Source organism: Petaurus breviceps, unplaced genomic scaffold (assembly GCF_028583685.1).
Source record: "Petaurus breviceps papuanus isolate PSGF00001 unplaced genomic scaffold, PetGlider_PUasm1.0 182, whole genome shotgun sequence".
Lineage (NCBI taxonomy): Eukaryota > Metazoa > Chordata > Mammalia > Diprotodontia > Petauridae > Petaurus > Petaurus breviceps.
Genome location: NW_027185786.1, coordinates 2,437,169 through 2,462,896, shown reverse-complemented (window position 1 = coordinate 2,462,896; position 25,728 = coordinate 2,437,169). Strand labels below are relative to the sequence as shown.

The following is a 25,728-nucleotide window of genomic DNA, read 5'->3' as shown; positions in this document are numbered from 1 at the left end:
ATATATATATATATATATATATATATATATATATATATATATATATACTATTATTAATTCTATCTTACATGTAATTGGGAAAGAAGATATACAGGCACTGGGGCATAGAGATCCACCACGCCCTACCGAAAAAGTCTAAGGGGGTAATGGAGAAGACATGGGAGAGAGCAGATTGGAGGAGGGGATACCCTGTGGGACTGCTATTCTGGGGTGGTGGGTAGGGGAAAAAAGGGGAGAAAATTTGTAACTCAAAATCTGGCGGAAATTAATGATGTAAATCAGAAGTAAATAAAGCATTTGGAAAAAAAAAGAAATGGGATGGCCTTTGAGGACCCTATAAACCTTGAGCTCTTTAGGGTCCTGATGTGGTTGAAGAGAGCTGTGTACCTCTCAGGGCCAGGAAATGCCCTGGCTTGAAGTATTCAGTGGTCAAATTTGAGACTTTATCCACTTGTCTCATCTCTAACAAGTCTTCCCGATTCTTGTACCACTCTTTCACCTCCACCACCTTGCGACCTGATCAGAGAGGATGGTAGTAATAGGTTACATGTGATTTAGAAGTTGCGCACACATTATCTCATCTGATTCTTATAATACCTTTAAGAGATAGGTACTATAAGTATTATTATTATTATTATTATTTCCATTTTACAGATAAAGAAATCAAGACTTTGACAGGTTAAAAGACTTGTTTGGGATCACAAAGCCAGCAAATGTCAAAGAGGGTATTAAAACTTGGGTCTCTTTTGAGTTTAGATCCAATGCTCTCCTCCTAACTCTTTGCCTGCTTCTTCTTAGTCCCCTTTGTTGGATCATCTTCCATGTCATGTCTCCTAAGTGTTGGTGTTCCCCAAGGCTCTGACCTGGCTCTGCTTCTCTATGCTTTCTAACTTGGTGACCTGATCAGCTCCCATAGATTGAATTACCACCTCTATACAAATAACTTCAAGATCTGTATTGCCAGCCCTAGACTCTCTCCTAACACCCTGTCCTGCATCACAAGCTATATTTTGAACTTCTAAAACTAGATATTATATAGGCACATAACCTGTCCAAAACAGAACTTATTCTCCCCCTTTCCAAGCTGTCCCTATTCAAACCTCTATTTCTGTTGAGACTGTTACCATCCATTACCAAACTTCTCTATTACTGTTGAGAGTATTACCAACTTATGTTGTCTGTCCATCTTGGACTCTCTCTCATTTAGCCAACATAGACAATCAATTGTAAAACCTTGTCATTTCTGTCTCTTCATTTCTGATCACTTGTGTATCTATCTGTCTATCTATCTATCTATCTATCTATCTATCTATCTATCTATCTCTCTATCCCTATCAATAGACCTGTCTATCCATCCATCCATTTGCAAATTCATCCAGCTGTAAAACCATCCATCCATCCATCCATCCATCCATCCATCCATCCATCCATCCATCCATCCATCCATCCATCCATCCATCCAGTTATCTATCTGTCTGTCTGTCTGTCTATCTATCTATCTATCTATCTATCTATCTATCTATCTATCTATCTATCTATCTATCTATCTATCTATCTATCTACCTACCTACTTTTTCTCCCCCATGAACTCCTTAAGGTTAGGGACTATTTTTTGTGTTTTTATTTGTATCTTCAGTGTCTGGCACACAGCAGACACTTAAATGCTTGTGGAAATGCTTGCTTGCTTGTTCTTTTGACTGCACCCTAGCATTCTCAGAGTCCTCTTGCCTCCCAGAGCCTTAGACAGCCCCAGTCTCATTGTTGGCCTTGTTTCTCATTTTGCCTATGGGCAGTTCCCCTCCCCTCTCCCCATGCCCACTCCTCACAGTCCACATTCTCATAGATGGTGAGGCGAGACACCAGCCCATTGCCATTCAGGTATGGAGTCCACTTCTCCAGTTTGGCCTGCTTGTACTGGATCACCTTCCTCCCTTGGGGACAGCGGGTCTCAAAATCTGAGTGGAGGAGAAAGCAAGACACCTTTACTTATCTGAGTGGGAAGTTTGGCCAGCCCCATGCCCCTCCTCAACTAGAGTCAACTCCTTGGGGCCAAGAGGAGATTTTAGTAGTTAGAAAAATTGGGAAAGGAATCCAGATGTTAAACAGAAAAAAATGAGCAAGAAGGGTGTTTGATGACACCATTTTGTTCAGTCAGCAGGGGACCCGTGGAAAGTGCTATCGGCTTTATCCTGGAATTCAAAGGGTCTCTGTTCAGCTGACTTAATAAAGTCACCTGCTGCAATCTGGTCTTCTGTTTTCTTGTGCTTATATGTGAAATGCATTAACACAATTCATTATATTATTGATGCTAGCAAGAATGTCTTTTATCTCCTTCCAACCCCTCCCCTCACCTCACCCCCAATACTTTTCTATAACCAACTCTCTATTTAGGTGTTGTCTAAGTGAAAAAAATACAACTGATTTTGATGTCGCCTTGGATGGTCAGCTGATCATATCATACTCCTCCTACTCAATAAAGTCTGGGTGATATTACTTCTAGCATCAAATACAAAGTTCTCTGCTTGCCATTTAATGTTCTTCCAAGTCTGGTCCCTTCCTGCCTCTCTGGGATACTCACACCTTACTCAGCTTCATGCTTTCTACACCTACTTGCTGTTCTTCAAACAGGATTCCACATCTCCTATTTCCTTGCCCTTTCACTGGCTATTGCTCATGTCTGGAATGCATGCCCTCTTCATTTTTCTTAGAATCCCTAGTTTCCTCCAAGTCTTAGTCACTTTCTGCAGGAAGCCCTTCTGGATCCCTCAGCCACTAGGACCTAGTCCTCTATGGTTACCTGGCATTTATGTTATTATGTGCTAATACCTGTATCCAGACTTTTGTCTTTTTAGTAAACTCCTGGAGGACAGGGACCGTGTTTTTGCCTCTCTTTGTCTCCCCAGTGCTTATCACAGCTCCAGACCCACCAAAAAACACTTTGATAAGCACTTGTTGACTGGTCATCCTAGGACAGTTCCTACTTCTGATGAGACATTTCAGCACCTACAAAGTTCCCTTCTTCCTGATTCCTTAGGTCCCAGCTGACATGTGAAATCTTCAGTGTCTTGGCACAATCCTACCCCCATACATGACTAGTCTATTCACAGAGCCATAGGGACCAGTACATGCCCCTCTCTCCCTGACTCCCTGTTTAGAAAAGCACCTGCCACTTAGTTTCTGACTTGACAACAAGCTTGTCCGGGTTTCTAGAAAAGAGCCCGGGGACCTTCTGGCCTTTTTCTGGGTAATACCAGGTCCCACCAGAACCATTTTTAGTTGGTGGCAGATATATTTGGGACAAGGATGTAACCATCATTCTCAATGGCAATAACCAAAGATGTGACCATCACTCTCACTGGTGATGATAACCAAACTGTTTTCATAAATGCCTTCTGGTGGTACAGTAAACATGGAGGGATAACAGATTTTGGATTTAAAGCAGGAGCCTGGGACAGGATTGAAATCAGATCAACATTACCCTAGCAACCACTGAGACCCCTTATTGGAGTCCATGCAACTGGATTTATCTGAGGTGGTAAAACCAGCCAGTCACTGGGAAATCAAATACCTTTTGGTGATATGTTGATCTGTTCAACCCAAGAACAGGGCATATCAAAGTTAGTATCCTCTTCTTCTTTGTCCTATGGAGAAAGTGATTTCAGTCAGGGTGGCTTTCAAGTTGGGCGGATTTTTTTAGGCTCAGGGAATTTGGAGGGGCAAGGGGCTTTAGAAACCTTCTAATCTAGACTGTTTGTCTTGCAGATGAAGAAACGGAATGCCAGAGAGGCGGAATAACTTAGGAATAGTGGATTCAGAGTTAGTAGGGATCTCACAAATCATCTAATCTGGGGGTTCTTAAGTTGGTGAACTTAAACTTTTTATAACTATATTTCAATATAGATAGTTTTCACTGTAATTCTATGTATGTTAATGCATCTTAAAACATGATAGATAGACAAACAGCAGATCTCTTTCTGGGTGATGTCAGACCCCAGCATATTCTTTTTCAGTTAAGGTTAGAGATACTCAGGGCAAGGAAATGAACATCACCCTCCCCCCCTTCTGAAAAGGGTCTATATGCTTCAATAGACTCTCAAAGGTTCTATGACACGAAAAATATTGAGGATACCTGATCTAGTCCAGTCCTTTTGCCTAACAAAGGAAGAAACTGAGTGGATCATAGGTCTAGCTCAGGAAGGGTCCTCAGATGACATTTGAAAGTGAAATGACTTGCCCAATGACCTAAAATGACAGCGAATAAGGAACCTACTCTATGTTTATCCATGCCCTTGTGGTCTTGGAGCTGATAGTTTCCCAATAAGTGTGCAGAAGCTAATTTAACCCTAAAAAACCTAGGTAAATGGCAGCTATTATTATTAGTCTCCTGACTTATCACCTGTGCCTCAGTTTCTCCATCTGTAAAATGAGTTTTTAAAGTCTTTGGAGTGCTAAATCTGTGATCTTACGTCACTTAATCTTTCAAGGTCTCGATTTCCTGTTCTATTAACTGAGGGAGCTGGTCCAGAATATCTCTGATGTTCCTTCCTGCCCTAAATCTATGGTCCTGGTACAAGGGCATTCACCCTGAGTTGTGTCTCCCACTATGAGGCTGAACTTCAGTAATTCCATTCACAACCAGCTTAGTTCTCCTCCTGACCAGGGTGATGAGTTAAGGGGTGGGGTTGGGGGGAATGGTGTAGACTAATGACTTCAGTGGGATGGGGAACTTACTGCTCAGAGGGGGATTGTGGGACTGTAATCCAGGATGTCCTGACTGTAAAACCAGCTCTATTGATGCTGTCATTTAATAATGTGTCCTGACTTTCGAGTAAATTGTATTTAAGTGAGGCAGAGTTGTTCATGCTTTCTAACAGAGTCATGGAAGTCCAAATGGCCTATGATGCAGTGGATGGTCTTGCTGTTGAAACACGAGAGTAGACCCTAAGTGATTTGACACGTATGATACCCCATAGCCAGCAGGGGGAGAACTTGACCTAAAATTGGGAGCCCCAATCTTGAACTATTTTAGTAGATTTTAGACTCGGAGGATTTAGAGTGAAGGGACCTGAGAGACCAGTTAGTTCAACCCCCTTCATTTATGAAGAAACTGAAACCTAGAGTACCCAGATGACTTGTCTGTGATCAAGATCTGGACATGTCCAGCCATGGCTATCTCTGAAGAACTTCCTCCCACTCTCCACTCGTTTTTCAGTTCCCATTTATGTGCCCTCTACCATCATTAGAATGTCAGGTCCTGGAAGGCAGGGACTGTCCGGGTTGTATTCGTGTGCCCAACGCTTAGACCAGAACAGGGCACACAGTAATCACAATATATGCTCCATCTAGCCATCCAATTTCATTTTAATGTACCTATCAGTCTGTCTCTCTACCTATCTCTATAGATTTATTTGTCTTTTTATCTATCTATCTATCTGTCTATCTGTCTGTCTGTCTATCTATCTGTCTGTCTGTCTGTCTCTGGGTATGTATGTATTTATATATCTATCTATCTCTATCTGTATATCTATTTATCTGTCTATCTCCGTGTATGTATGTATATATGTACCTATTTATCTATTCCTGTCTGTCTGTATGAATGTATGTACGTATCTATCTGTCTACCTACAGAACTGACATTCCAAATCCAAATCCTCTGACTTCAAACTCTATTTGAGGTTGGGAATGTTATGAAAACCCACTTGATGGAGAGTCCTATAAGGAACACTATGGGCATATAGAAAAGAAGTAATTGGATCTTGCCAATCAGAGAAAAAAGGACAAGACCATGACACATGAAAAGGAGGAAAGAGTAGGGGCAAGAGAGACCTAACCACATCCATGATTAATGACAACTTATATGGTATCGTTGTAATAAAACAATTAGATGGAATCAGCAAACATTTATTAAGTGCTTACTGTGTTAGCCACTGGAGGATCCTTACTAACTGGGTTGCTGAGGGACTATTGGAATGACTAGAGTAGCTGGTATTTGTATGAAAGGGCTGATCTCTATCCTTGACCTTCCTAGCTTTATCTACCCTGAATTTCACTTGGCATAATGAAAAGAGCTCCAGATTGGTAACCAAGGAGGCTCAGGATTCTAGTGCCATAGATGCCACTTACTACCTATGTAATTATGGTCAGGTTCTTTATTTCCCCTCTCTGGACATCCATTTCCCTATAAGTAAAATGACTCTCTTCCATCTCTGAGGATCTGTTATTTCCATCTATAGTTATCTTTAGCTATAGTTTTGTTCTTCAAATTCAGGTTGAGGGATGATTATTCAGGCTTGTCTTGCTTGTACCCACATTCCATCAGCCACTTCCTTCTCTGACTACAGTGAGGATGTACACATACACACACACACACACACACCTGCTTACCATATTTTCAATGTCATCATCCTCTCCAAGTTCTTCTTCTTCCTCCACTTCATACAGGTTGAGGTAAGGCTTATCAGTCCCCAAAAGCAAGAATTCCCACCGCACAGGATCTCCCAGGTCAAAAGTGAGATCCTAAGAAGGAAAAAAAACCATTCTGAGCTTCAACCAACCTCAAACTGTTAGGACTTAACTCTTCAAAACATATCTAAATAGAACATGAAAGGTTATTTAACAGAGGTATAAAAACATCTGAGGCTGGCAGAACATGCCCTACTCTGAGCATGCTCACTGCTACTCAGAGCAACTATGTGGGCAATTAAGGCAGTGCAGAAAAGAGACAGCAGTAGGAGGTTACTGGATATCAAATTCCAGAACTAGGTAGTCCAGCTCTCCATTTTACAGTTGGAAAAACTGAGGCTCTGAGTAGAGAAGTGCATTAACCAATACTCTCTTCTCTTTTTCCCTGTTCCTTTTATGAAGAGATGACTTTGTGTAAAAGAGGCAACTGGTGCATAGCACACTGTACCTGGAGAGAGGGGAAAGAGAGAGACAGATACAGAGGAGATAAGAAAAAGAAAGAGGAGAGAGGGAGACAGAGAGACAGAGACAGACAGAGAGAGAGAGAGAGAGAGAGAGAGAGAGAGAGACAGAGAGAGAGAGAGAGACAGAGACAGACACAGACACAGAGACACAGAGACAGAGACAGAGACAGAGAGACAGAGAGAGACAGAGAGAGAGGAGAAGAAAGGTAGGTAGGAAGGAAGGAAGGAAGGAAGGAAGGAAGGAAGGAAGGAAGGAAGGAAGGAAGGAAGGAAGATGTGGAGCAGAAGGGGGGAATAAGTGAAGGCAAGACCCCATTGTATGGACTTTATGAAGACCAAAAGCTTTGCTATAAGGGAAAGAGGAGTAAAAACTGTTAATCAGGAAATTTTGATGCCCAAATGAGACATTTACTCTGAAATATCAGAGTGTTAAAGGTTACTCCTATTAGAGAGAGTTTAAAGGCTATAGAAAAAGCTGCCTATAAAGGCTTTTGGTATTAAAGTGTTTTGAAGCTCTAAAATGCTACAATTAGGGTTCTGTGTGCATATGTATTAAATATTATATTTCAAAATGTAGTATCCAATTTAGAGTAAGATTTAAAGAACTATTAACAATTAGATAGGGGGTAAAGTCAAGATGGTAGAATGAGAAGAAGCATGTTTACCTAGCTCACCCATCACACCTCCACAACCATGTGGAAAACATGTTAGACCATTTTATAATTGAGAAAACCAATAACCAGTCAAAATGAGTCATTTTTTTAGGCTAGAGTGTCTCAGGAAGATAGAGGTCTGTGGACACTGGAGAGGAGATTGGTCAGAATGCAGCAGCAGAGCAACAGGTAGAAGTGGCAGCTGCCAGTGGTCATGGTAGTGGTGGCAGCAGTGGCAGGGAACATCCCAGTGCCTAGGGACTGAGACTGAACACCAGGTCAGGAAGCACCAGAGCAGAAAGAAAACAGTGCCTCAAAAACAGCTACAAGCAAAACCTCAAAGAAAATATATATTGGACATAAAACCAACAAGTATTCCTAGAAGAGTGAAGGAAAGAGTTTTTTTTTTTTAAAGAGTAAAAAAAAAGATTTTAAAACCCACATAAGAGTGGTAGAGCAAAAAATTAGAAACGAGAATTATGCATGTAAGTTTTGAAAAGAGGCACAAAATTTACTGAAAAAAAATAGCTCCTTAAAAACCAGATTGGCCAAATGGTAAGAGTTATAAAACCTCATTGAAGGACATGCTCCTTAAAAATTAAAATTGGTCAAGTGAAAGCTAATGACTCCATGAGACATCAAAAAAGAAATAAAAGGAAAAGGGAAGGACACATACGTACAAACATATTTGTGACAGTTCTTTTTGTGGTAGTAAAGAATTGGAAACTGAGGGGATGTCCCATTTAGCTGGGGAACAACTGAACAAGTTATGGCATATGAATATGATGCAATACTATTGTGCTTTAAGACATGATGAAGGATAATTTCAGAAAAAAAAAACTTGAAAAGACTTGCATGAACTGATGCAAAGTGAAGTGGATAGAGCCAGGAAAACAGTTTCTAAAGTAATAGCAATATTGTAAAAATAACTGTGAAAGACAGTTACTATGATCAACATAAATGACCCACCACAATTGCAAAGGACTTATGATAAAACATACTATTTACCTCCAGATATAGAGTTGATAGAGCCAGAGTGCAGATTAAAGTATATTTTTACTCTTTCTTTTTCTTTGTGTGTGTGCATGTGTGTACGTGTGTGTGTGAGAGAGACATACTTAATGAAATAATTTCTTTTGCATAACTATGCATATTTATGATGGGCTTTATTTTTCTTGCTTTCTTAATAGGTGGGAAAAGGGAAGGGGAGATGGAGAGAATTTTGAACTGCAAATAAAATCAAATTTAAAAATAAACATCTGGATAAAATGAGATATATTTCACACTAACTTTAAATTATTTTTGACCATTGTTCAATCTAAACATGGGTTTCCTCGCAGGATATATCATATATATATATATATTTCTATGTCTCCACATCTATGCCTATTCCTAAAAAGAAAAAATCTAAGAAAAGCACCCTTTAAAAAGGGCGAATTAGCTGAGTTAATACACATTGCGCTTTGCATGGAAGGTTTTCTTCGTGCAAAAAAAAGGGTTTGTCACTGGAGGAAAAAAAAAGGGGGCGAATTAGAATGTATAGTATGAATATCCTGCAGCCTCGTGGAACAGACAGGTTTAGCAATGGCCTAAAATAATTAAACCTGAGTGAAGAAGGTATCTGATTTTATCTAGGTATTTATAGCTCTTCAAACTTTACTCTAAATTGGGTGTCATCTTTTCATATACAATAGTGAGCTATCCTTTAGGTTAAGGGTAAACCTTAACAATAATGCCTGAATGGTTGTTTTAAAGAGTGTAGTGGCCAATTTGCTCTCCCTGTCTACCTGGAAAAGATCACATGGAAAGGGGACAAGATGGCAATTTAAGAGACTTTGGTTGAACAAAGGGAAAAATCTCTCGATAGAAAGATGTGGAAAGAAGCCAGATGGGCAATAAAGGGAGGTTGTGTTATAGGTTAGATTTACTCTATTCTCCTTCAATATAGGATTTTTGGGGTATGCGATATTGCCTGAAGGAAGGAGGATAGATTTAAAGAGGGCTCTAGGCCTTAGGGTCTGGACAACGGAAAAGGCACGTGTTGCTTCCTCAGAGAACTCCTGGTTTTTGCAACTGATCATGTGCTTTTTCTCCCTTGTCTTCAACAAGGATGCCTATTACCCTTGAACATGCACAAGGCAAAGAGTCCCAAAGGTCCAACCTCTGCGTTCCTCTGACTGCCCTGGTTCAGGCTGCTTTCCTCCTATGGTGGTACCTTGCAACCATTCCAGCAATCCTGCATGTTGACCCAGTAGTTCTTATGGTTCCAGATGCTTTCAATTCCAAGGAAATGTTCATCGCGAGTGCTGTAGCTACGGGCGGTAAACGGATCAATGAAGAAGCTCTCGGGTACCTCACGCCTTCCACACAGGACGAGAACCCACGCATGGATCCGAAGACCATGCATTGGGTCTGGAGGTGGTTTATCCAATTCCTGAGAGGAGAGGAACAGTCAGCAACAATGTGGCTGGTGTGATTGGCCTAGGAAGGAACAACCTGGGTGGGAGGGGTGTCATTAGGCATGGGTCCGGTGGCCCAGAAGAATAATGTAGGCTTTTCTTATGGGGAGGAAACAGCTATAATGGTCTGGAACCTCAAGGACTTGTAGATTATCTCTTTCTGTCTAGCAAAAGACCCAGGAAAGCTTCTCCAGGAGACAGAAGGAAGAAAGTGATGAGAGAAGCAGTTAAAACTCAGAGAAAATAAAACAACCTAGAAGGTTGAGCTCTGAATTCAGATCCAGATTTCTCTAGTGAAGGGCCTCAGAGAAATTTCACCCTTTCTCTGTGCCTCAGTTTCCCCTATGTGTATAAGCAGTTCCATGAGGTGTCCTGATCAGTGTGACCAGGAAGCACCATGATTGTGGAGCTCATGGAACCCACCAAGAGTTTTTCTTCTTCTTCCTTCCGTTTCTTCTCCTCTGCAGCGGTAATTTCCGCCTCCTTCTTGGCTATCTGGGCAAGCTCAAACTTGCTCCGCAGGTCCCTTGGGGGTTTGATTGTGTACTTTTTGGCCACTACCTTTTCTTTTTCTTCAACAACCTGCAGCCCAACAAGAAATAATAATGATGATAGTAAATATTAGCATTTATATAGTCCTTTAAGGTTTACAAAACACTTTATATATGTTAATTCAACCTCAGAAAAATCCTGAGAGGTAGGTACTATTATGATTCCCATTTTACAGTTGGAGAAACTAAGGCAGACAGCAGTTAAGTGACTTGCCTAGGGTCATACCACTACTAAGTATTTGAGGTCAGATTTGAACTCAGAACTTTCTGACTCTGCATCTAGTGATCTCCCCTCAGTGCCACCTAGCTGCTTAGTATGGGGTGGGTACAAGGACCTGAATCTCTTCATACCGTAACCCAGTACCCTAGGCACTGAAGGACAACATCAGAATACCTTTATAAGAAGTTATCTTCCTTCATGCATATGTTGCCCTGCTGTAATGGGAATGCAAATTTGGAAGATCTTCCCTGCTGCCATTTCTATCACACCTGCTTCCTAAAATATGTAGCCTTTCCATTAAGTTGATGGGGGGGGGTCTTAGGTGAGCCTTTTTACATTTCTGGGTCTCAGTTTCCTCATCTGTAAAATGGAGAAAGCAATGCCTGCCCTGTGTTTTCCACAGGACTTTGTGAGGATTAAAGAAGTCAATGAATGCAGAAGCACTGCTCTTGGTCAGCCGGCTAATGAGCCTTTTTAAGAGCTTACCAGGCACTGTGCTGGGCACTTTATAAATGTAATCTCATTTGCAGGTGCCACTATAATGCTCATTTTGTAGTAGAGGATACTGAGGTAGACTAAGGTTAAGTGACTTACCCATATATCTAGGAGGTGTCTGAGGCCAGATCTGAATCAAGGTCTTCCTGACTACAGGTCCAGTGTCCTGTACTGTCTATAATGTGCCATGAGGCCCAGATGGAACAGGGCAATGAGTGGTCCCACCATTGGGAAAGATTCCCCCTGTTACATGCTGTACTATCTTTGTTGTCTATTCTTTTTTCTTCCATTAAAATGGAATGGCTTGTGAAATCCTCTTTCTTCTTCATGAGGAAGGGAGAGAAAGGTCACTAGTCACTAGTCAATAATAATAGTCCACTGTTTCATTTGCGGAAAAGTAAGGGGATGAAGGTGTTCCTCAGCCCCAGATCCAGCCCCTCTCACCTCCTTGGATTTCTTCAGCAGGGGACACACCTCTCGAGTCAGGTCCATGGAACAGAGGTCCTGGCTGGCATAGCCACTGACGCAGTAGGCATCGTAGCCAGAGCCAATAAGCAGGGAGCATAGTAAGATGCTGAAGTCAAAGCAGTTCCCCTTCTGGTACTTGAGGACAGAGGTAGGGGAGAACAGATATTCTGGCTGGGACAAGCAGAAGTAAGTGGGTCAGGAAACGGGTCCTGGAAGCCCTTTGGTCATGGAGTAGCCCCTGGCTTTTCTGCCTCCCAAGAACATAACCCCACCTGTGTCTGTGCTTAGAGGGGAAGGGGAGAGAATCAGTCAGTGTAGTAGAACAGCTCCAGATTTAGACTTGGGGACTAAAGGGACCATGGGTGAGTAACTGCTAGATTACTTTCTAGCTTCCTCCTCTACAGAATGAAAGGGTTGGGGCATAATCATGATGAAGAAGATGGTGATATTACTTATATAACACGGAGTTTTGCGACGTCTGTAAAAGATGCCATCTTATTCGATCTTTGTAATAACCCTATGAAGAAGTTGTTTTTATTGACCCCGTTTTACAGATAAGGAAACTGAGGCTGAGGAAGGAGAAGTGGCTGGCCCAGGTCATACAGGGATCTACTATCCGAGACAGGATTTGAATTGAGGTCTTGCTGATTCCAGGTCTAGCACTCTATACATTTTGCCACCTGGCTTGTGGGTTGGACTGGGTGATTGCTAAGAATCCTTCTGGCTCCAAGTCCTATAATCCTAGGAAAGTCATAGGTTCAGAGTCATCTAGGTGAGGAATTCCCCCTACAACATCTGCTTGAAGATCCAAGGATGGGGAGCCCTTCAGCTCCTAAGGCAGACAATTCCATCCAGTTGCCAGGAATTTCTGTGTGTTGTACCCAAATCCACCTCCCTTCACTCCTAACCGTAGCTCATTCTGTCTTTTGGGGGTGGGGAATGATGACCCTGTTGGTGACTAATTTGACTCTCCTAGAGTAACTTATGTCTCTCACTCCCACCCTTCAATCAATCAATCTACAAGCATTTCTTAATCACCGGTGCGAGATGATCAAATCCCAGTCATCGATGGCATGGGATGTGCTCAGAGGACCTTGAAGGAGGAACTATCCTTCTTCTGTATATTCTCCACCCAAAGCCCTGCCTGAAGTCACAGGTGGATGGGGAGTGAAGAGTTCAAAAGGTGAAGGCAATTAGGAGTACCTGTCCTCTTCCTTGATGGTAGGAAGATGCCTGGCATCAAGCAGCCTGCTCGGTGTTTACAAACATGCTGCCTCAGCCAGCCACAGCATCTTCCACTCAGATCTGCCCCAGACTCATTAAGTGACCTGTAACCAGGTGCTGCCCCCTACCTCATCCCCAACACGCCAGAGGCCTTCAGTTCTATTTGTCTGTAAAATATCGGTGCCATGCTTCCACATGGGGCACTGAAGTATGTATCCTGCTCTTACCAGCTTGATGGCAGATGTCAGGGGCACCATGGTGAGGAAATCAGAGATAAATTCGGCACAGGAATCCCAGTTGTAGAGCTCTGGGTAGGGCATCAGTGTGGGGCGGATTGTGGTGCTTACAAACTTCTGTAAGGAGAGATCAGGCTTGAGCTGGGGTTTGGGGGCAAATTACCTTAAGTGCCTTGGGAGTGAGGGAACAAATTCTGTCCAGAGTGGCCACTACAGACCCTAATTAATCTATAGGTTAGGCATTGAATTCCTAAGAGACTGTCCCCAATAGAGTATAGGATCTAGCTCCTGGAAGAACCAGTTCGTCTTTGAGACTATAAGCTTCCTAAGGGCAGGAAGTGCATATTTTTTCATCTTTGTATGCCCAGCCCCCAGCATAGGGCATGGCACTTAGATAACACCTGCTGAATTGAATTGGACTGATTGTCCTACTGTCATAAGCAAAAACTCTGAAACTCATTTAAATAATTGCATCTGCTCCACCCCCAGGGCACACTCACATAGGAGAAGCAGGGAGAGAGCCTTTCTTCTCCCAATGGCAGTGCTACTCCCTGCAATGACAATTTTTCCTGGAAATTTCTCTTTCCCTTGTCTTATTTACACCATTCTCCTTGGAACTGCTGTGCTGACTTTTGGGTACAAAGATGATGTGTTAACTTTCTGGGAGTCAGATACATACTCTCAGTTGTGTCTCATGGGAAATGATGTTGCGTATTGAGAGCATTTAATGGAAATCTGGGGTTCATGTTTCCATTCCACTACTAACTGGATCCATGGCCTTGGGCAAACCACTTCACTTGCTGTAAATGGAGGCAGGTGGAATAATGGATCAACGTGACCCCTCTCAGCTCTAAATCCTAGAATCCTAGAAAAGTCACTGCACCCGAGGCTCAGAGTTACCTAGTCCAGCTTGTACCTCAGCAGGAATTCCCTCAACAATAGCCCCAACAAGGTGGGCCATTTAGCTTCTGCTTGGAGACCTCCAGGAATGGAGAAACCCATTACCTCCTAAAACGATACATTCCATTTGTGGACAACTCTGGTTAGAACGGTCTTCAATGTCCCTCCAACATTCTATGGGCCAGAGCTAGCCTGAACACAGCCATCCACACTCTGTTCCCTAATCTGCCTTGTAAACAGTGATTGAGAAAGTTGCTTCTTGAAGAAAAGATGAGAGAATGCACTCCTTTCCCTTCTTTGCATAGTTTGAGGGTGAGGGGCAACTACAGGTATGGACCAGCATATACTGTCAGATTCAGTTCATCTGGTTTGTTGAATCTTCCTTTCTTTCTTTTTTTTCTTATTCTCTTTTTCTTTTTGTTACTGAGTCTTGCATTCCACTGTCTTTCCTTCCTTCCTTCCTTCCTTCCTTCCTTCCTTCCTTCCTTCCTTCCTTCCTTCCTTCCTTCCTTCCTTCCTTCCTTCCTTCTTCCCTCCCTCCCTTCCTTCCTTTTCTTCTTTTTCTCTCTTTCTTTCATTAAAAGGGATGGCTCTCTCAATAAGGAAGAGGGATTTAGAAATGAAAGTGATATAAAATCAAAATGTTCTCAATCTAGTTTTCAAATGAGGGGAAAAGTGGTTGAGGTAGCAGACCAGCATTAAGAATTTAGTAGCTCTTTGTGGAGTAGGGCTTATTTCTGAGAAGGGAACTGGTCTCTTTGGGTATCATGTCTATAATCTTAGTTACATTAGTGTTATATATCAACAAATTGAGCTCCCTATCCCAATGTGCATTCTCCAATGCAAACTGGTATCTAGTGTATAAATTTTAGTCTTGTGTCAGAGGCAACACTTGAACTCAGGTCTTTCTAACTCTGACATTCTTCACTAAGTCATGATGCTTGCCCCTCCCTTTCCCACTGTCTCTGTGTTTGTGTTTCTCTGTCTCTTTCTCTCTGTCTCTCTTTCTCTCCCTCTCTCCTCTATCTGTCCCCCAATAGGAATCTTGTCTCTGTATTTCTGTCTCTCTCATAAAATCATCTCCCTCAGGGCAGAGGAGATGCAGATGGTTATGATCATGAGTAATATAGGGACAAAAACACTGTGGTCACTCTCCTTTGGCACCCATAGGATGGTTGGTAGGTTTCATCTCTGTGTTTTCTCATGAATGCTCATTCCCTGTCCTTCCACAAGAGGCTGTGGGGCCCTCTGGACCAGGGCATGCTTTATCTCTAGTGTATTGCTTCTGGCACAGAGCATGTGTTCAGTCCAATGTATGAATGGGTAGATTTTGAAAATAAGTCTAGGTAAAGAAATCTAAAGAAGTGGATTTGCTCTAAAGGTCAGATCCAAAGGGAAACCATCTTCCTTTCTTCATTTTATAATGAAAATGATAAGTCAGCCATCCTCTTCTTTTCTTCCCCACCCTGATCCATTGCTCAGAGCCCTGTGGTAAATCCTTCTAGGAGATGCAGTATTTTACAGAGGGAAGGGCACTGGATTTGGAGTCAGAAGTCCTGAGTTTGATGCTATAACCTTTATGCACATGGTACTCCCATCTCCCAACTCCATGCCCTCTCCCCCTCTTCCTCCACCTCCTGGCCTCCCTTAAGACTCAGTTGAAATCCCACCTTCTACAGGGGGGCTTGATTGGTCTCTCCAACAGATAATGACTTCCCTCAGAGGTTGCCTTCCATATACATAGTTGTTTGTGTGTTGTTTCTCCCACAAGAATAGAAGCACCTTGAGGGCAGGGACCATGTTTTTGCCTTTTTTATATTATCTGTACTTAATATGGTATCTGGCATATAGAAAATGCTTTAAAAAATGATTAATGATGAACTGATTGACCCTGGACCTCAGTCTCCTTAGCTGTAAAACAAGGGGGTGGTGCTGGAACAGGCAATCTCTAAGGTTCATTCCAGCTTGAAATCCTGTGATGCTATGATCAGTTTGTTCATGGGAAGAAAACCTCCACGGTTTGCCCTTTATTATCTCTAAAGTCACTGCCAGCTCTAAGTCTATGCTCCTCTAACGCTATGGCCCTTTCCCTTCCTTTGTCCTTACCGGCACATCGCATTCGTTCAGTGGGTGAAGAAAGAGCGGCTCTCGATCTGGGCACAGGTGACTATACTGACGGGCGAAATTATCCGCTACCTGTAGAAGCAGCTGCTCCTTGGCAGTGTTGGTTCTGTAGGTTTCTGGTAGCATGGATGTGTCTATGGTGCTCTTTGTGAAGGCCCTGGGATGGAGAAAGATGAACTGAGGAGCGAAGGAATGGAGACCAATTCTGAAGCATCCCCTAAATCTTCCTCCCTGTCTTCTAGGTGGGGACCTGAAAGGTCATACCTCTGCGGTTTGATCTGAGGGACCCCAAGAAGTGCCCTATGCCCCACCAGCTTGGCACGGTCTAAAATTCCACCATGAGAGAGTCCTTCCTTGGGATGAACAAGGCTTTCTTTTCGTTCTCTTCACAGAAATATACCTGAGCAGAGAGGACTCATTAAGCTATTGATTGTTCGTTGGAATTTGGAGTCAAAAGATTGGTGATGTCCTGGCCCCACTACATACTGGCTGTTGACCTCAAGCAAATCACAAACTCTGTGTGCCTGGAGGAGTCTCTATGACTATATAAGTGGGAGAGAAGGTGCCAGTCTTCATTGGCAGAGAAAGTTCCTCACTAGGAATCATAGGTTTAGCCAAAACATTAAGAACTTGGTGTGAATTCTTTGTCAGACAGTTCCTCTCATCTAGCTGAGGTCAGGGTCATGAGGGAATAGAAGTTTTATGCCAGGTATAAGGGTGTTTGGAGAGCTGTCTGTAGAAGGCAGGACTTATGGGTAGGGGCATGTATGTGGTCAGGGAACTCCCTCTGTGCCCAGGTCCAAGAGGCACCAAAGGAGCAGTGGGTGGGAGGCCAGGAAGAAAAGAGTAGCAGGAAGTACTACAGATGGTCCTTTGGTGTGCTGGAGGCTCCGAACCCCTAAACCCCTTCTGCTACTGGTTTACTCTATGATGATGGGGAAATCCATCTCCCCATTTTGTATGTCTATTTCCCTATCTACCCAGTGGAGAGAGGGACTTCCCAGCTTCTCCTGCTTGTATCTAGTCCAGCCTCCCTGTCTCCCCCACTACTAACACAGGGACTTCGGGGATGTGGACTTCAATTTCACTCAGTTTCTGCTCTAGGTCTATGAGGTCTTCCCGGTTGAGGGTGGCATCTTCTCTTTCTTTCTCTGCCGCCCTCCTTGCTGCTTGCTCAGCTTCTGCTTCTCTTTCTGCTGCCTCCTCCTCTTCTACCTTCTCCTTCAGGACTTCCATGTTTACGTCGATCTAGCTCCTGAGAACAAGAAGGGTAAGCAAGGTGAGGATCAGAAGACAGGAGCCTCAGTTTCTGGTCTGCGCTCTTGCTATCTCACTCTCTCACTCTGGACAAGTCCCTCCCTCTCTCTGGGTCTCAACCTCCTTTTTTAAAAAAACAAGGGTGTCAGATTCGATGGTCTCTAAAACTCTTTCTGATTGTAAAATTCTACGGTTTTGTGTTTTCTCTCTTCAGACACATGGCAGCCCAACCTTGGTGACATTGAGTAATCTTAGAATGAGCTCTCTTTACCTCTCTGATACCCAGCAGAAGTCCTGTGCACACAATAAACACTTGATAAATGTTGACTGGATTGGATTGGTCAGTCAACCAACAACGCTCATTGTACTATTCCCCTTGCCCCAGGTACCCATTAGATTGTAAGTTCCTTAAGGCAGGGGCTATTGTGTAAAAGCCTTTCTTTGTATCTCCAGCACTTAGGGCAATGCCTGGCACATTTTTGTTGTTACTCAGTCATTGTAGTCATGTCCTACTCTTTATGACTCCATTTGAGGTATTCTTGCCAAAGATACTGGAGTGGTTTGCCATTTCCTTATCCAGCTCATTTTATAGATGAGGAAACGGAGGCAAAAAGGATTAAGTGATTTGTCCAAGGTCACACAGCCAGTAAGTGTCTGAGGCCAGATTTGAACTCAGATCTTCCTGACTCCAGGCCCAGTACTCTTTCCATTGTACTACCTAGCTGCCCCTACCCGGCATATAGTAGGTGCTTAATAAATGCTTATTGACTGACTGGATGCCACTTCACCCAGACTTTTCTGGTCTGATTAAACATTAGTCACCTCATGGTCATGGGACCTTCCCCCAAAGAATTCCTCAGGGTTTATTGGTGTCCAAACAAGATGGGAGAGACACATTACCATCATCACCATCACCACCACCATCCCGTTGTCTTACTGAGGACTGGAACAGTATTTGTGCCTGACTGTGTAACCTGGGGCAAAGCACTCACTCTAAACCTAAATCTTTCAGTGGTCTGGGCAGCTTTCTAAGACTTCAAGTTACAGAGGTGATGTCCACAGCACCATTTGTAGAAGGGAGCTCTTCATGTGGAAATTCCCCATATCAGTGAAATCTCAGGTCAAATCCCTATCCCCTATCCTTGTTATAATAATGATAACAGTGAAGATGTTGATGATGATTGAGGATATTAATAATTCTTGCCTGGTGGAAAGACTCCAGGATTTGAAGTTGTAATTCCTGGGTTCAAATTACCACTCTTGCTTCTTTAATCAATAAAAATGAGAGCACTGGACTAAGTCATGTCTAAGACCTCTTATGGCTCAGAGTCCTATGAGCCAGTCTATTCTGTGCCCCACTCAGGCATCCAACAAGCATTTATAAGGACTTACTATGTGTGGGGATACAAGGAAAGGCAAAAATACTGTCCCAGTCCTCAAAAAGACAACGTACAAGATATAAATAATAGTGTAAATGGGAGGTGATTTCAGAGAGGAGGTGTCAGCAGTTGTGGGAGGAGGATGAGAAAAACTCCCTGAAGAAAGTGAGATTTGAGCTGTCTTGAAGGAAGCTGGGAGGCCGAGGTGAGGGGGGGGGGAGAGGATTCCAGGCATGGGGCACATCAAGGAGGAAAAGATGGAGTCACTGGGTGGAATTTGTGTGTGAGGAAGAGCAAGATGATGATGGGTGTGTGGAGAGATTGTAGAACCTGTGGACAAGAGTCAAATGCAAGAACTCTGGAAATGTAGAAAGAGGTCAGGCTATGATGGGCTTTAAAAGCTAAACAGATGAGTTTATGTTTGATTCTAGACAGGTAATAGAGAATCCCTGGAGTTTATTACATAGGGGTGTGTGTGTGGGAGAGACAGACAGAGATGAGACAGACTGACAGAGACAAGAAAGACAGAGACGGGAAGGGCGAGGAAGAGAAAGGAAAAAGAGAGAGAGAAGGAGAGAGAAAAAGAGAGAGAGAGAGAGAGAGAGAGAGAGAGAGAGATGGTAGCTGAGTGAAGGAGAGGCTTGAAGCAGGGAGACCTATCAGCTGAGATACAGACAAAAACATCCCAGAAGAAGGGCAGTGTGGCAGGGCTATCAAGAGATAGCCTCAGTGGGCTGGAATGGTCCCCCTGGGGTGGCTACAAAGACAGACTTTACTTGTCTTCTGAGTTTTTCTGAGTTGGCATTTCTATGTCCTTAGCACATTCCCCCAATTCCCTCCACCTTCCCCTCCCACCTGTACCACTGGAGCCATACAGAATTGGGCTCAGATCTTTCTTCTCATCCCCAGCCTCACCAATTCTACTTGTCCACCCTACCAGCCCCCCCCCCCCCCTATTCCCCTTGTCCCCCACTCCCACCCTAGCTCCCCTCCCTTCCCCCATCCACATCAGCTTACAGGGAGACAAGGGCTGGAGATCACTGGATTGCTGACATGCCCTCCCCCCACCCTAAGGAGGTTCCAGCTATGACCCTCCCTACCCCCCTCACACCTTCCTCACTTCCCAGAACAGCAGCAGCATCCTCCACCACCAAACAACTGAACCTAGTTTGTTAGTCCGGTCTCCATGGGAACCAGCTTCCGGAAGCTGGGGAGAAAAGGCTTCTGGGAGTTGTAGTCTCTAACTTCCCAGGCAATCCCACAGCCATGGGACTTGCCAAGTAGCATCTTCTGAAACCCTGCCTCCCTCCTTCACATCCCCTGGAGGGAGGAATCGTCATGCCTAGTTCTCCCATCAGTATTGACCGACGAAGACCACTGTGGTTACTGAAGCTATCTTTATAGCTTCTCTACTTATAACAGCCCCAAATTAGAAACACCCTCAAAGTTCACCATCTGGAGGACAGCTGAACACAATTAAATATATCTTAATGTGATGGAATATTAAAGGTTTCACAAGAATGGTGACTGTGAAATTTACAAGGAGATATGGAAGGACCTATGTGAGGTGGTGCAGAGAGTGATTTCTTTACAGGACGAGAACTTTCTATGTTCTGACCACTGTTGCATAGGAAATAAAGGAAGCACAATGGGTCCAACAGTACCAGATTTGGGGGCAGGTCTGGAAGGGGGCTTTGCTTATTTGCTATTTTTGCCCCTTCATTTGTAGCTTTAGGTGGTTTTGTGAACAGTTGCCAGGTTTTTAATTAAAAAAACTTTTTTTGAGGAAGTCATCAGAAACCTTTATTATTTATGGGTAGAGTGGGAAGAAGCTTGAGAGACCTTCATGGGGTTTCCTGGGGGGCAGTAAGTATTTGTTGGCCGCAGGCTTGCCTGTCCCATAATATGCTTGTTTCCCTAATAGGATGCAGAGGAGGGGATCTACATAGTGTCCTTATAGATATACCAGAGTTCAAGGTATTCCTTCCGAGGTCCAGCATTTATTCTAACCCATAGCTTCTGAAACCCTAGTCAATAATCCCCTTTGTCAGACCAAGACAGGTGACGTGAGTTTGAAAGCATTTTAATGAAAAGAATAATACGATATTATCAAGGAACTAAAGTGAGCAGCAGGTGTACTTGGAACCCATACTTGAGTGACTATGTCTTATTCCTTGAAGGGAGTCAATGAATTCTCCATTCCTTCTTCCCTCCTCCCCAAGTCTCCACACATTAAGAGAAAATCCACAGACAATTTTAAAGCATGGCATTTAAATTAGACCTTGTGCTGTCTTTACCCTTAGCTTCAGGGTACAGAATGCTGCTCTCCTCAGGTACTGATGCCTCTGGGCATGGAATTCATCCATTGTCGACATCTAGATAGAATCCTACAATTCAGCTTTGCCATACTAGCTGGGCATACCCAATAGATTTGTTTATTTCTATAGAATATTGAAATAAGCAAAGGAAGGCCTCCATGCAGATGGACTTGGTTTACCTGCTCCAGTCTTTTTCCCCCTTTCTGTTTCTTGCTTCAATACTTCAGGTATTGGGGTATCTTCTCCACCTACACCTCAACCCCTCTATTCTTTATAAGTTCAAATGCCTAGAAGTATTCAGTGTGTGGTAGTAAACTTCCACACCAATGAGCCTCTCTTCATTACTTCCTAACAATCCTTTCAGGTCATAGGCTGGAACGATCATCTGAACAGTAGACCGGGTCAATACTCATGATGCCGATAGTTATTGGAGTGGCCATTGCCACTTTTATAAGTGCAAGTTACTTCTTTCTACCCCACCCAGAGGGGCCAGGTTGCCTCTGAAACCCACCCACCTCCATTTCAAGTGCCTTTCAGCAACCATTCTCCAAACTCCAAATCAATTCAAACCCTAATCAAGTGTTCCTATCAATATTTTGGTGTATTTGGAAACTCTGTTAGTGCCTTCTGACAGGTATATGTCTAGCAGTGGGATCTCTGGGTCATGGGGTATGAATATTTTAGTCACTTTCTTATACCAGTTCCAAAATGCTTCCCACCAACACGGTATTTTTATGCCTGCTTTTCCACAATCAATCAACATGTATTTATTAAGAATTTAATATTCAGGCTGGTGATACAAAGACCTCAAGAAGCTTACATTGTCCTCCAGAAGCTTACATTCTAATGGGGAGACAATATCAACATATACAAATACATAAATAATGTCTACAAAATGAATACCAGGTAGTTGGTGGAGTGGGGAAGGGGGATCAGGAAAGGCTTCATGTAGAAGGTGTTCCTTGAACTAAATCTTGAAGGAAAATGATTATTCCAAGAGGCAAAGGTGAGGGAGGGAGTGCATTCCAGATACGGTGACAGACAATACCAAGGGGGTAGAGTGAGATGTGTGTAGAAGAGTGTGTCCCAAGCTCCCAGAGAGGGCAGCTGCTAACCTCAGCGCCCTTAGCCAGGATGCTGGCTAATAACACCCACCCTACCTCTCACCACCAGCCTCCATACCACACAGAGGGGCTCAGAAAAGGAGGGGACCTCAGATTTTACCCCTTTTCTCTCTCTAAGGCATTTTGCCTCAAAACCAGGAGGGAGTTGACCTTAGATTTGCTTCACAGCTTTTCAAGTGGTTTTCACAGTCGGTCACTGGGGTGAGGAAGAAACTCGGGAGGGGCAGGTGTGAACAAGCCTTCTGGGGAGGTGTAGAAAAAAAGAAAAATGGGAAGAGATAAAGCAGAGGCCAAAACTCTTTCCCTGTGTTTATTTCACTTCCAGTTTCTCCTCCCTCTTCGGAATGTAAGTGTGCCTAGCTCTAAGGGAGCGAAATCTTACTGAATCTCTTAGCCTCAGTTTCCTCATCTGTAGAATGGGGATAGAAATAGCACCTATCTCCTGGGGCTGTTGTGAGGATCAGATGAAATGGAGATGTGTAAAGCTATATAGATCCTAGCATCAAAAATCTGCAGGGACCAAACTGACCAGTTGGAAGGCAATAAAGTTTGGCGAAAAGAGCCCTAGATTTACCAGCTCTGCCCCTTACTAGCTACCTGATCACAGGCAAGTTACACCTCTTCTCTGGGACAAAGTCTCTTCATATGTAAAATGAAAGAGTTTGACGAGATCTGGGACTCTCAAAGGCTGGTCCACAGACCATTGATCCTCAGGGTCAAAATTGTTCTCATAGTAAAATTAAGGTGTTATTTGCCTCCTAAAATACTCTTCCCTTCTCCAAACATATACCTGTATAAGGCCAAATTTTCTTTATCTTCAGCCAAAACAACATTTCACAATAGATTGAAGCAGATCTGAGAATCCAGCTGTCTTCTCTTAAGCCAGACTTAAAGAGATTTGCAAAAAGATGTAAAATGATGCCACTCTTCTCACTCAATTTATTTTTATAATGTAGTTAGTTTTCATAGAAATGAGTTATTAACCAGCAATAGATTTTTAATGAATTAATATATCTTATATTTTATTGATTTTAATTTTTAGTGCAGTAAATATAGGTGGCACAGTGGATAGAGCACAGGGCTTGGAATTAGGAAGGCCCATCTTCATGAGTTCAAATTTGACTTCAGACTACTTACTAGCTGTGTGACCCTAGGCAAGTCACTTAACCCTGCTTACTTCAGTTTCCTCATCTGTAAAATGAGCTGGAGAAGGCATGACAAACCATTCCAATATCTTTGCCAAGAAAACCCCAAATGGGGTCACAAAGAGCAGAACTTGACTGGAATGACCTTACAGCAACAACAAATATAGATGGCAACAACCCATATAAACAAAAACACTTTGGGGTCCTCAATAATTAGGGACTCAGGGACTATGAAAGGACCCTGAGACCAAAATGTTTAAGAACTACTGCCTAGATGATTTCCAAGTTTCATTTCAACTCTATATCTTATCATCCTATGAGATTAGAATTCTCAATTAACAAAGGTCTTAGGGAAAACAGTGTATTAGGAGGCTTAGATTTTATTCTGCTTCAACAAGTTCTGTGATCACAAGAAAATTATATGTGTGATCCATGCCACCTCCTAGAGCTGTGGTGAAAATCAGAGATCATTTGGCAAATATAGAGTACTCTGCCATTATTAATATTATTTACCATTTTGTTGCTGTTGAATCTTTTAGCTGTGTCTGATTCTCTTTGACCCTACTTGGGGTTTTCTTACTGGAATGCTTTGCCATTTCCTTCTCTAGCTCTTTTTATAGAAGAGGAAACTGAAGTGAACAGGGTTAAGTGACTTGCCCAGGGTCATACAGCTAATACATGTTTGAGGCTGGATTTGACTCAGTTAGGAAAGTCATCCTGACTCCAGTCCCAGCACTCTATGCACTATGGTGCTCCCTAGAGCCCACTGTCTACCATTAGAAGTTATTGAACCCAGAGTTTTACTTTCAAGAGATCTCAATTCAATCCAAGCCTTTATTAAAAGTGTCTATTATGTGCCAGACACTATTTTGAGCTAACCCTAATCTCGCCCCCCAAAAAACCCAGTCTTTACCCTTAAAACATTTATATTCATTGGTGTGGATGTGGATATTAAATTTAAAGCAAGACATAAAAACAACATTGTTAAAGCTTTAGAGAATAGTAACAGGTCAGAAATCAGGGATCAGAAAAAGCTTTAGTTAACAGGTCAGAAATCAGGGATCAGAAAAATCTTCCTAGAGTAAGAGGTTTCTGATTTGGACCTTGAAGAGAGCAAAGAGTTCTAAAACAAAGAATTGAAGAGAGGAATGCATTCTAGGGGTGGAGGACAGATTAAGGTGTGGGGGCCACGGGGAATGGGGCCACAGGGAACAGGGCCACGTTCAGAGAACTGCATTTGTCTGGAATATAGCACTAGAATATGAAAAGGAACAATGTGAACTAAGTCTGGAAAAATAGATCCAAGACAGATTATGAAGAGTTTTAAATGTCAAGCCAAGAAGTTGTTGTTTTATTCTAATGGCAATAGGGAGCCATCAATCATTCTTGAGCAAGGGAGTGACATAGCCAGATCTATGCTTTAAGATTATTTTGGCAACTATGAGAAGGGGAAGAGTTTAGAAGCAAGGAGTTGAATTATTTGTTTACAGACAGGTGGTAGTACAGGGTGAAAGAACACCAGACTTGGAATCATGAAGATCTGAGTGCAAGTTCTGCCTTAGGTACTTATCAGCTGTGTGACCGTGGGCAAGTCATTTAAACTCTGTCAGCCTCAGTTCCCTCATCTGTAAAATGGAAATAATCATAATACTTGTCTCCCAGGATTCAAATGAGATAATGCTTTTCCAATCTTAAAGTGCTATATAAATGTTAGCTATTGTTGTCAATGAAAATTATTAACTACTTGACCAAGAGGAAAATTGAGTTAGGAGCCACTTGGAGATTAATCTATAAAAAGAAAAAGTAGGATTTGATTTGTACACAGCTATTTTGCTGAGCTCAAGTTGTGCACTAAGTAAGCCTTCTGAGGCAGAGACTTTGTCTTATCCAAGCCTGACAGCTATCTCAGTGTCCAGCCCATGGTTCTACACACAGGAGGCTCTTAATAAATGTTTGTTGTGTTGTGTTGTATTGTATCGTATTGTATTGTGTTGTACTGTACTGTATTGTGTTGTGTTGTACTGTACTGTATTGTGTTGTGTTGTGTTGTGTTGTACTGTACTGTATTGTATTGCATTGCATTGTATTGTACTGTATTGTATTGACCTTACTCTTCCAGGCACAGCAACAGTTCCTTCTCTTCCCTTGAGCAGCTCTGGGACCAGGAAAAAGTCTGCTTAGTTCAGCCTCTGCAGAGAAGGCAGTAAAAATCTGAAGCCTTTCCTGGGGCTTTGGATGGTAAGACAGAC

General features: G+C 42.8%; 1 protein-coding gene across 1 annotated transcript in view; it reads right to left on the bottom strand.

The window, feature by feature from the left end:
- Positions 1–17,492, bottom strand: part of DRC7 (dynein regulatory complex subunit 7) — a 33,750-nt gene extending 16,258 nt beyond the window's left edge. The window contains 10 exon segments of the mRNA XM_069087478.1: positions 388–516; positions 1,827–1,955; positions 3,569–3,641; positions 6,385–6,516; positions 9,795–10,013; positions 10,462–10,620; positions 11,749–11,943; positions 13,224–13,349; positions 16,239–16,413; positions 17,311–17,492. Of these exon segments, the coding sequence (XP_068943579.1) occupies positions 388–516; positions 1,827–1,955; positions 3,569–3,641; positions 6,385–6,516; positions 9,795–10,013; positions 10,462–10,620; positions 11,749–11,943; positions 13,224–13,349; positions 16,239–16,413; positions 17,311–17,492 (1,519 nt within the window).
- Between the last annotated feature and the right edge of the window lie 8,236 nt (positions 17,493–25,728).